Genomic DNA, 11,837 nt, shown 5'->3' on the forward strand with positions numbered 1-11,837 from the left:
GCTATAAGAGTGCTCGCGTTTTGCTAGCGTAGCGTCCCTACGCCCAGATCGCGCGCGCGTGAACGTTATGTCGGAGTATATTGATCACTTCACGATGCGCTCACCGCCGTTTCGCTAGCTTGATATGTAACAAGTTTGGTATTACGGGACGTCAATGGAAGACAAAAGTATGTGACTGGTACAAACATGATAATTATGAGATGCGCGTCATGAAACAACATGACCACATGCCGCGCTCATAATGTGCTCGCGGCCATTTCTCTAGCTCCACTTACACCAAAGTTGGTATGGCATATTGTGAATAGAAGCAGAAGGTAAATAACACCTCCAAACATGATGATCATGATTTGCGTGTCATGTAAAGCATGACTACGTGCTACGCTCTTAGCGTGCTCCCGGCCGTTTGACTAGTTCCCTATATACCAAATTTGGTATTACGTAACCTAATGTGCGACGAATGTCAATGACACGTCCAAACTTGATAATCATGGCATGCATGCCATGTAAAATTGAACTCCATGCTACGCTCATAGCACACTCGTGGCCGTTGCGCTAGCTCCCCATATACCAAATTTGGGATCAGGTGACGTGAATAGATGACGAAAGCAAATGACACGTTCAAACATGATAATCCTAATATGAAAGTCATGCAGGACCTAATTTACCTCCGCCTCGTAACGTTGTGCTGATTTTAGAGTGCCATATCAACCTTCTTGCAGATGAAATTTAAGACCCACCTTTCTGCTCTTCTTGTCCAACTCCGTAATAATGAGTTGCAATTCGTCCCCTGAGTTACTCAGCAATCCAATGTCATCGGCGAAGTGCAGTTTACTAAGGTACTTTCCATTAACTCTTATCCTAACTTTTCCCATTGTAGGCTTCTGAAAACCTCCTGTAAGCACGTGGTAAATAGCATTAGGGAGATTGTGTCCCCCCTGCCTTACACCCTTTTTGATTGGTATTCTGTTGCTTTCTTTATGGAGCACTGTGGTAGCAGTTGATCCCTTGTAGATTTTTAAAGTAATGTACAACAACCTCGGAAGAGAGCAGCGCTTTGAGATAGGTAATAGTGCACTTCAAGCTGCAAAGGACAATGTCTACTTAGGGCAGGTAATAACCGCGGAGCCGAACCACGAGATTGAAGTAACTAGAAGAATAAGAATGGGGTGGAGCACATTTGGCAAGCACTCGCAAATTATGACAGCTAGATTGCCACTATCCCTCAAGAGGAAGGTATATAACAGCTGTATCTTGCTGGTACTTAGCTACGGAGCAGAAACCTGGAGACTTACGAAGAGGGTTCAGTTTAAATTGAGGATGATGCAGCGAGCAATGGAAAGAAAAATGGTATGTGTAACCTTAAGAGACAAGAAGAGAGCAGAGGGGATTAGGGACGAAACGGGGGTTAAGGATATCACAGCTGAAATCAAGAAGAGGAAATGGACATAGGCTGGGCATGTAGCGCGTAGACAGGATAACCGCTGGTCATTAAGGGTAACTGACTGGATTCCCAGAGAAGGCAAGCGGGTTAGGGGGAGACAGAAGGTTATGTGGGCAGATGAGATTAAGAAGTTTGCGGGTATAAATTGGCAGTAGCAAGCACAGGACTGGGTTAACTGGCGGAACATGGGAGAGGTCTTTGTCCTGCAGTGGACGTAGTCAGGCTGATGATGATGATGATGATGATGATGATGATAAAATTTCCTCATTCGGTCTTTGCATGTCATTGATTCCCACTGTACGTGGGTTATGCCAATTTTTAGAAAATATTTATCCATTTCTAGAATACATAAAATTTGCAATGAGAAAGCATTCCTCATTTGGCGGTGCATCATGAACCCTGCTCAAGTCTCCTCTTTCGTTTTGTTGTTTTCGTCTCGGTCGTTGTAATGTGGTTCATCATGTTGCAAATAGTATTTCAACTATTGTGTAAGCTAGTGTATTTGAGTATCTAAGGTGTATGCACAGTTACTGCAAAGTGTACATTTAAAACTAGGCGAGTGTCACATATCGAGATTTGCCGCTCACAAATATGGGGCTCATGACGGGCATCACCAGCATAGTCGTTCTTACTCCTCTGTTAAAGGAGCTCGCAACTGCAGTCATTTCACAAAGCCTGGTTAATAAAACCGAGTGTACTAGCACACAATGTTTTCAATATAATTGCTTGTGCTCTAGTGACGTTCTGCTGTTTATTCCCATAATGATACCTACTAGTAAAGTGTGAACTATGCTATTATCACCGAGTACGCTATGTCTCTCTACGACCGAGACTGTTATATTGAGAGCTGAGAAGAATAGCGGGTTGTGACCGTGCGTGGTTCATCATATTCACCGTGTATACTGTTATCTTAGCTTACAGTGTGAAAACAAATATTGTTTACCTATTCTTGTGACCATTCTGGTTTTTCCTCTTGCTTCCATCCATATCAGCATTTTTAACAGCAACCGCATGGGTGAAAAGGTTTCATCAATGATTTAGGTTACGCGGACAGATTACGTCTGATGTCGTCGTGAAGCTTTTTCTGGGGTAAAGAAGAAAGAATAGTGACAGCGTTATTTGACCGACACGTCCCATGGTTTTGAATATTACATGGTAAGACTGGAGCACTCCGGTGAAGTAATTTAATGTGTTCTGTATTGGTAACCAGCATCATTACTAGCTCTGAAACACCGTTGCAATAAAATAGATCGAAGTTATGCGCTCATAATGTTTTATTCTATTATTGATGCAATTATTCACCATGGGAGCAAATCCTTGAGCGCAAGCAGTTCCGTCATCCTTAACGTCTTCCGGATCTGCCACCTGGGTAAAAATAAAAGTGCATTAACAAACAATGGCAATGAGCTCGACGGCCATTGAAACTATTGAACTAATTGACACTCAATTTTTGGATGAGTTCGAAACGAATGAATTTCGGTATTATACTTGCCGCCATTGTTCCTTCTTTATTGGAAACAAATTTTCATATGTTGCATTTTCTAAGCTTGAATTCCTTTTATTTATTCATTGAATGTCATGTAAAACGAGCATCAATTGAACAGAGGACTGAACGGGCTGCTGAAACACATGAAAGTTCTGAGAAAATGACCTCAAGAAAGAGTAGGTTCTTACGAATGTTCGTTGTTTTAGCCTAGCATAAAGAATTAGTCAATGCTAACTATGAAACACGAATGAGAATTCGCTTCGCATTACTTAACTTCACAGGTTATAGCGTTATTTTGACGAAAATAGAGTTTTGTGTTTTAGCATAGCAATGAGGGCGGAAACTATGTTCTCCTCTACTGCTCTTCTTCCAGCTCTACTATTTATCTTTAGTTTTCCTTTCTCTCTCACTTTTGATATCAGTGAAATACAAAATGGTCCTCCAAAGCTTCCACGGGATCAAAACTTTTTTTAACCCAGAAACAAACTGATCCGCTAATATTTCATTCGCGGTATATCTCAAATCCGTAGTTTCCTACATTGTAGTACACTTGTATCTGCATATTGTAACGCAATTCAAATGGCATAATAATAACAATTGCTTGTTTCTAAATAGTGCCCTCAAAGCAAAACAAAATGGTCTATCATTTCTCGTAGCAAAGCTGAAAAGAAATGAATATCTCTCAGAAGTCCTCGAGTGGTGCGCCAATCCTTTTTCATTCGATCCCGGGCTGAGGAGACGCGCGCCGTCACGGCCTTTTCTTGTTTCAACATCGAGCCGGTAGTCTCTTGAAGGGCGCACAGACACGTGCGCATATACAATATATAGTTTGAATACCACGTATGTCTGGCGTCGAGGTTGTCATGATTGACATTTCCATCCACATGGCCTCGTTAGAAGGATCTTTCGATTCAAACTAACAGCAGTATTGTGTAGTCACTAGCATGCTGTGACTTGAGTCACTAAAGTCATTTGATGGATTCGAAAATGACTGCTGGAGGAGCATTTTCATCGAGGCTGTTAGCAACAAAGAGTTGCGCCATATCCGATATCTCGGCGGTCTCGTTCTTGAACAACTTCTTGTTCGCAATACTGTTCTCCTTCCGCTCTCGACAGATAAAACATAACGTAATGATCCCCAAAAAGCGTTTTCTAAATTTTTTTCCTTAATTATATCGCAAATCCAAAAATTCACTTCCAAAAAGAAATGTAAAAAAAATATTAGCATTTTCTCATAATCCGTGGATGTCTCAGAAGCTATTAGCTGCTTTACGTAGACGTGATAACCTCTAAAAAAAACTAAAAGTCAGCCGTTTAATACTAAGTTAACTACCCGCTACAAAAGATAACGTAACGCTGTAAACAAGCACTTAAAAGCTGCGAAACGTTCTTTTCTAGAAGAAAAAAATATCGCAAGCAGGTAATAATGCTAAACAAAAATGGGGCATTGTAAACTGCTTTCTAAACAGGAATTTTCACCACCAAGTATCCAGAATTGTAATCGACAACATTGAATTTAACTCGCCTATCGACATAGCTGACGCTTTCTGTCCCTACTTTTTTAGCGCTGACGCACCCTGTCCCACACAAATCACACCCCTTATACGCCTCCCTCATTTGTTTTTTAGGGGCTAAGCTCCTTAGGGCGTGGGCTGTGCGTCCCCTGTAGCCTGTATGTAGCCACCTCTAGTTTAGTTCTTGCAGTGTTCACCAGATGGCGGTACCGTCCCCTGTATGTAGCCACCTCTAGTTTAGTTCTTGCAGTGTTCACTAGATGGCGGTACCGTCTCCTGTATGTAGCCACCTCTCGTTTAGTTCTTGTAGTGTTTACTAGATGGTGGTACTTGTAGCTGATGATGAAAAGATGCAAGATGTTATAAACTAGAAAGCGGTACTTGTAGTTGATGAAAGACGCGAGATCTTATACAGGAACCGCTCTCCCTTCATTTCACAGACCATAAAGCCGTCATAATGAAGGGACATCGCAAGCCATCTATCGTCTAAGAACAAATAAAAGTTGATTTGTGTATATACACACACAGCGTTTCTCACGTCTTTACATGATGATCGACTGGGCGAATTACACGGAAGATTCGCAGTTTACCGATGAATCCCCCCGGAGCTTCGCCCATTCATCATCATTCACCCCGTGAATATGCCATAATTTTTTTTCTCTTTCCCACTACTCCTGAAGAAATACAGAATGTCATAAAACACCTCAAATATACCGGTGTAGGAATCGATGAAGTCCTGCCTGCTCACATGAAACTCATTTCGTCCCTAATTTCTGATATATTGTGTTTCATTACGAATTTGATATTCAAGACAGGCGTAATTCCCAAAGAGCTTAAACGCGGTAAAATTATCCCAGTTCATAAAAAAGGTGATAGGACATTGATTAATAATTACCGACCCATTTGCATTCTGCCCTTTTTTGGTAAAGTTCTTGAGAAGTTGATTGGAGTACGCCTAACCATTTACCTTGATAAATTCAATATTCTGTCCCCTTGTCAGTTCGGCTTTCGCAATCATTTCTCTGCTGATCTGACACTCATCCATCTAACCAATCAACTAAAAAATTCATTGACAAAGGTTTATTTGCAGGATCAGTATTCATCGATCTAACAAAAGCATTCGACAGTTTAAACCACATCATTCTTTTTAATAAACTTGAAGCGATCGGTGTATGTGGTCCTGCTTTAGCGTTACTAAAAAGCTACCTGCATAACCGCGTTCTACTTGTGTCCATTTCTAATGTATACTCTAAGAAATTATCTACTAATATTGGTGTTCCTCAAGGATTATTTTAGGACCGCTCCTGTTTTTAATTTATATAAATGATCTTCCTAACTCTCTGTTCATCACTAATTCCATTTTGTATGCTGATGACACTACCATGTTTACTTCTGACAAAAGCATTTCACTTCTCGTCGACAAGCTAAGTACTGACTTGAAAAATGCTTCAAGTTGGTGCACTGCTAACTTGTTAACTATTAACGCAACCAAGACTAAATTTGTAGTATTTTCAACACATCACAAATATTCAGCATCCTTTCCTTCGTTGACTCTTGTTTCGCACTCTATTTTTCCAGTCCCTGCGCTTGTTTTCTCGGAATTCCTCTCGATTCTAGCTTGAAATACATAGATCATATTTATGACATCAAAAAGAAAGTAGCATACGGCATCCACGCTCTGAGTAAAACTCGTCCATACTTCTCACGTTCCACTTTAATGTCATTCTACATTCATTCGTTCATTCTCCTATTAATTATGGCATAATGTGCTGGGGTAACACCTATAACACTCGTTTGGCTTCCCTTCAAGTACTACAGAACCAATGCATAAGAATCATTACTAACCGTTCCCGTTTTTCTAACGGTAAATGCCTACTTCATGATAACAACGTTTTGACAATTTCAGAGCTCCTCAAATACAACTCAGGTATTATATTCTATAAATACATAACCAAGACACTTCTTATCTTCTCATCTGCCGACCTTGTTGCTCGTAGTAATACTAGATTCGCACGTAACAATAACGTCCTTTTGCCTAAGGTACGTACTAATTATGGCAAACTAACTGCTGAATTTTCATCTATAGCATTTTGGAACACAATACCATCTGTTATTAAAAATGCTAGAACTGTGCATCACTACAAGAAAAAACTAAGATCGCACATTATGCATGCCTAGTCTTACTGTTTCTTACCATAGCGCTACCTTGTTTGAATGTCCACTTGTTATGTATTACAACTTTTTGTATTCTTTTTCAGTTACACTCTTCACATTATTCATTGATTCATTTGGTTTTCTTTTATGTTTGTTTTCCTTTGATATGTATATACTGTGTACGCATATATATATATATATATATATATATATATATATATATATATATATATATATATATGTAACGCTATGATGAGTGGGTGACGTGGTCTGGCACATACCCCATGTTTTTTCTGTTCTGCACTTCTTCCTTCTTTACCTCTACTAACCATCACTTGATACGTCACACGATTCCCCCTCCCCCCGAAAGATGGCACTGGTTACAAACTATAACAAATTAAAGAAGTGAATGAACAAAACAATGCCCCAATTCACAGTTTCACGTCCAGACGGAGTTCCACAATCTCACGAAATCTTCAAGGCCGATTGAGCAGTCCGATGAATTTTATAACAACTCTGGTGGACGAGGCTGACTGTTGCGTTCTGGCCAACTGAAGCACGCCTTGAACGTAGAAATTACTGATGAAACAGCGATTCTCGTCATGAATGAACAAGGGTCGAAGTACTTGTGGCATTTGAGAGTCGGATGTCGTAGACACGAAGTTCTCCGTCGTAGACGCTGCTTTCTGTGTCGTGGTTGAGACAGAACGAGTGCTTGCAGCCTGCATGTGCGAGAACCGAAGCTGATGGTATGATGCCTTTGTTCCTTCATTGTACACGTGGTAGCTGCACGTCTCTTTCGTAGCTTTCTGTTGTCTTCTCTCAGTTTGTTGAATCGTAGACACGGCGTTGAGAACTGTTGCAGAAAACTTTGTCTATGTTGCTTTCTGCGAAGATGGCTTTGGCATCGACTTCGTCTTTGCTTCTTTAATTGATGTTGTCTCTGAAGATCTTTCAGCCACAAGTGTACTCGTGAGGAGGTTTCACTTGATTGTTGTTCTTGTTCGAGTAGCCGTTGCGGTTCTTGGAGCTCGTGTAGTTGCCTTTGTTGAAATTGCTCGTCTTCTTGTGAAAGTTCGTCAGATGGGCCTCTTTCGGGAACATGAGTCTGCTTTTCTTCAGATGGTGATGCGATCAGTAGATCGTCGGTAGTCGACACTGTACTGCTAGGCTTGTCCTGCGTTGAAAGCAGCGTGACAGGCTGATGAGAACGCTCCCAAAATGGTTGTGACTCATCCTCGATTGTAAATGCTTCTGTCAGTTGACAATGCGCCGGCGTTGGTGGATTCGAAATTCCTGCAGTGCTTTGACTCACATGTCTGTTGTCACTTGATGATGAGAGCACAACAGACATGGCTTCAGGTGGTTCTGATGGCGTATGTTTTTCTTTTTGCAGCGTAGTTAGGCTGACAATGTCTGTCGAACGACCCTGGTCCGGAACGTCAGGGTAGGGGCTGGTATTGTGAGGATTCACTAGCTCGTCACGCGTGAATTCCGTCGCACGCTCGAAACCATCTTGGCCTTGTGTGTGACACGAAGCATCAAAGAATTTCGGTGGTTCAGTAAAATGTGAAGTGTTGTGGTGCAGTGAACACGTTGAAAATGCCGATTTCATTGTTCTTGGGAAAGCCGGCTTTAGGTTTAGTCTTTTGCCGAAATGGTCTAAATTCCTTTCGGTATACGGAGGCTTTACCTTGTCTGTTGCGACGTGCAAGTTACCAGTCGGTGTTCGAATGCGTGACGTTTTTTCGGAAGAGTGATATGATGGTACAATGGTGGTGTATTTTCTCTGAGGTCTCGTTTGGAAAATAGGCTTACTGCGGGAAGACTTCGCGTAACTGTGATGGGTCAGTTGAAAAGCCTTCCGCTGATGAGGTATGAACAGGTCTTCATCGTATTCTTTGAAACGAATGATCATTTCTTCTTTTATCTTTTTCCAAGACTCATCGTTCTCGAAGATGTGGGTGAGGTAAAATTTGAATGCCTCACCTGAGATGTAGTCAGTAAAGTTGATGACCATCTCCCATTCCGACCATGATGCAGCGGTAGCGTGGAGCTCGAACAGGTCGAACCAGTCTTGTACGGGTCCATCGTCCGCTGCTCCGGTGTACTTGGGGATGGGAAGGTCAGTAGATGCTTCTGACATGATGCTGGTCGATGCGTAATGCTAGGCGCTTGCACGGTTGTCCATGTGTGGTCAGGGTGTCTTGCGTAGAACTGCGTCGATGCTGAGCGACTGATGAAGGGGCAGGCAGGTCTCCATCCTGTCGACTTGTGTAACGCTATGATGAGTGGGTGACGTGGTCTGGCTCATACCCCATGTTTTTTCTGTTCTGCACTTCTTCCTTCTTTACCTCTACTAACCATCACTTGATACGTCACATATATATTTATATATATATATATATATATATATATATATATATATATATATATATATATATTGATGTTTTGTTGCAATTATGCTTAGTTTATATTTTGATTATTGCTTATGTTGCCTCTAACAGCGTTTTATCTCAACTTGCCCTTAACAGGACGTCCCCACACAGTCGTTGACTTTGGGACCTCCTTTTGTGTACTAAACACATGTCACATTCTTGTATTCGTACCAATAAAACATCTTTAAAAAATCATCTCTCTGCCTTCAATCATCGACTAGTTTAGTTCCATGGTCCTTTCTGAAACACGTGTGGATTTAGCCGACGCTCGAATGGCCTTGTCCAAAACATCTGGCTCTGGCTTTCGTGCCAGAGCTAGGGACAATCTGTGTACGAAGAGCCACTTTATTTTTCGATAGAAACCCACTAATATGTTTATTGGAGTAGTCTAGAATAATTGCTATGAGTGAAGGACACTATCGTAGATGGTGTACTGTTGCCTTCCGACATTACCCTTGTCTACAGTGACTACTTCGAGTAACGTTTGATTGTCGCAACATCGCAATATATGTGTCACAAGAAAACTGCACGTGTCCGTCTAAATTCGGTACAAGCAAGTTCTATATGCAATAAGACAGTCTTACCAAGGACGGCATGAAAAAGCAGTATCGATTCAGGCTGTCTTCCCTGTTAGCAAAACACGAACAGTTTTGACTATATTTTGAATAGTACTTATGCGAATGATATGTCGTTTATTTCTTCGCAATAATTCGCGAAGGTACTAGCTAATCAACGTAGCACATAGTATTGCTCGAGAAATGCATATATAATTTGGTAATCTTTCCTGAAATATTTGTAATTCTGGTACAAAAGTGGCAAAAGGTTTCATAAAATCACACTGTGTGATGCTGTTAAGGAGACCAGTTTGTGAAGTTTATGTATTTTTTTACAATACAATATTTTTTTTATATTGTAGTATTATTTCGCAGTACTGCTTCTTACCGTCCCTTTGAAAGGCACTTCTTCCAACTGCTTGCACTTTTTCAGCAATAGTGACGGGGCTGTTAGGCTAGTGCAAAGAAAAAAAATACAAACCCGCGCAAATTGAATGCACTAGTGGTGCAAGTATGCAAAGAATTGTGCAGCCTATCTTGTTTCTACTTCTTTTTTTACTTTGTTTTCTTTTCAGCGAGCTCTCTCTCTCGCTCTGTTAGATTCCCTTTTTAGTATTATTTTCTGTATTTATCTATTCTTTTAGCGTCCTTCCTTGCGGTTTTTGCTTCGTGCCCTTCTTTTTTTCACTTTTTCTTTGTGGATCTACTTATTTCTTGGACTTTCTTCGTTTTGTTTTGTGTACAGAATCCTCTTTTTATATCTTACGTAAATATTTTTCCATCTCGTTCCCTCTGTCCATTTCAACGTTCTTTTTGTGGTGTTACCTTTGTTTTTCTCCACGTCTGTATCTCTTTCTATCGTTCTCAATATTTCATCGTCTCCCCTTCTTTCTGCTCTTGTTCTCCCCCGCGGCGGACTAGTGTGGGAAAGTGGGAGATTGCGCTCCTGACAAATGGGATTGGGGAGGTAAGAGAGCGTACGGCGTCGTAGTGATGGCAGTTTTCGCGAAGGGTGGCCGGGAGTTTACCTAGCATAAACAGCTGCACTATTAAAATACATAATGAAAAGAAAATCAATATTGCATACCAAGACCCTTTGGTGGACCCGGTCGTCCTCCTCCACCAGCAGGTCGTCCTCCTCCACCAGCAGGTCGTCCTCCTCCACCAGCAGGTCGTCCTCCTCCACCAGCAGGTCGTCCTCCTCCACCAGCAGGTCGTCCTCCTCGAGGTGGTATTCTAATTCCGGCATGAGAACCGGGGGGCATAACTCGGACTGCGTAGGCACATGACTGCCCGTCATTCTGCATAATTGACAGAATACAGGCAAATGCGACCAAAAAGACGACAATGCGGAAGCTTGAAAGCTTTGCCATCGTGATCTCACTACGAGCGCTGCCTGGTCTGGCTAACATTGAGGCGCTTTTATATACATACTTGGAAAGAACAAGCAGGTGAAGAAAACAGAATATAGCTAGTTTAGTTCTTATATGACATTCAATGCAAGGCATTTATTTTAATGACGTGTCAATGTCGGCAGCCTGCACGATGCCCGTAACGGAACCCCATTAAGTGATCTTTCTTGGGTAGCTGAGTAGTGTACTAGACAGATATATTAACTCCACATAATGAATAAACACTGAGCACACCACTGAGCTCGGTTAATCAAGGTCAATGCGTCATGACAGTAAAAAACACGGAAATTCAAGCACGCACGAGGAATTCTTTTCAATCAACTTGCACATGTGCTTTGTTCAAATCTATGCATCAAAAGGTGACTCATCGCATGCGTACTTACCTTCTGTCCCAAGTTGACAATCGGCCCTATCGGATACCGTGGCACTCAAGTAGTCATGGGAATAGATTATTTTATGGGAAAAGCTGTTACAATAGAGCAACAACAGCCAATTCTGGTGTAGTAGTTGGCCGTCGCCATCAACGCTAATTGATGTTAGCTCTACAGCAAATTTTGAAAAATAAAACTTTACATAATTGGATGCAATCTAAACACTACCTCTCTACGTAGCAGTTGAGTATTCTTGCCTGAGACACATGGGTTTTATTTATTTTGTTTTTAAATTGTGCAGCACATAAATGATGACAGTGGAATTAGGTTGTAATTCAAAATAAACGTCACCCATCTGCTGTACCAAACTGCATTATTTACATTGCGATTTAAAATTCACTCAGTTTAAGCACAGTTTCCCTCCTTTCAAACTATGAAAGTGCACATTATTTTGTTTTTTTATATAC

General features: G+C 41.3%; 1 protein-coding gene across 2 annotated transcripts; it reads right to left on the bottom strand.

Moving 5' to 3' along the window:
- Nucleotides 1-2,620: 2,620 nt before the first annotated feature.
- On the bottom strand, nucleotides 2,621-11,100 carry LOC142767343 (uncharacterized). 2 transcript variants are annotated; one of them, XM_075868829.1, is made up of 3 exons: nucleotides 10,738-11,100; nucleotides 10,675-10,695; nucleotides 2,621-2,806 (listed from the first exon to the last, which is right to left on the bottom strand). In XM_075868829.1, exons 1-3 carry the CDS (start codon nucleotides 10,885-10,887, stop codon nucleotides 2,660-2,662), a joined length of 318 nt encoding a protein of 105 aa, XP_075724944.1. In that variant the 5' UTR covers nucleotides 10,888-11,100; the 3' UTR covers nucleotides 2,621-2,659. The 2 variants fall into 2 exon arrangements, with proteins under 2 accessions (XP_075724944.1, XP_075724943.1); XM_075868828.1 differs by having other exon boundaries at nucleotides 10,675-11,095.
- Between the last annotated feature and the right edge of the window lie 737 nt (nucleotides 11,101-11,837).

Source organism: Rhipicephalus microplus, chromosome 7 (assembly GCF_043290135.1).
Source record: "Rhipicephalus microplus isolate Deutch F79 chromosome 7, USDA_Rmic, whole genome shotgun sequence".
Taxonomy (NCBI): Eukaryota; Metazoa; Arthropoda; class Arachnida; order Ixodida; family Ixodidae; genus Rhipicephalus; species Rhipicephalus microplus.

What these genes read in the sequence shown, in the direction of transcription:
- LOC142767343 (XM_075868828.1), bottom strand. Translation starts at nt 10,887, where the DNA reads ATGACGGGCAGTCATGTGCCTACGCAGTCCGAGTTATGCCCCCCGGTT. An exon ending in GGGTCCACCAAAGGGTCTTG is followed by an intron (nt 2,807 to 10,674) that starts GTATGCAATATT and finishes ATTTTTACCCAG; the next exon opens with GTGGCAGATCCGGAAGACGT.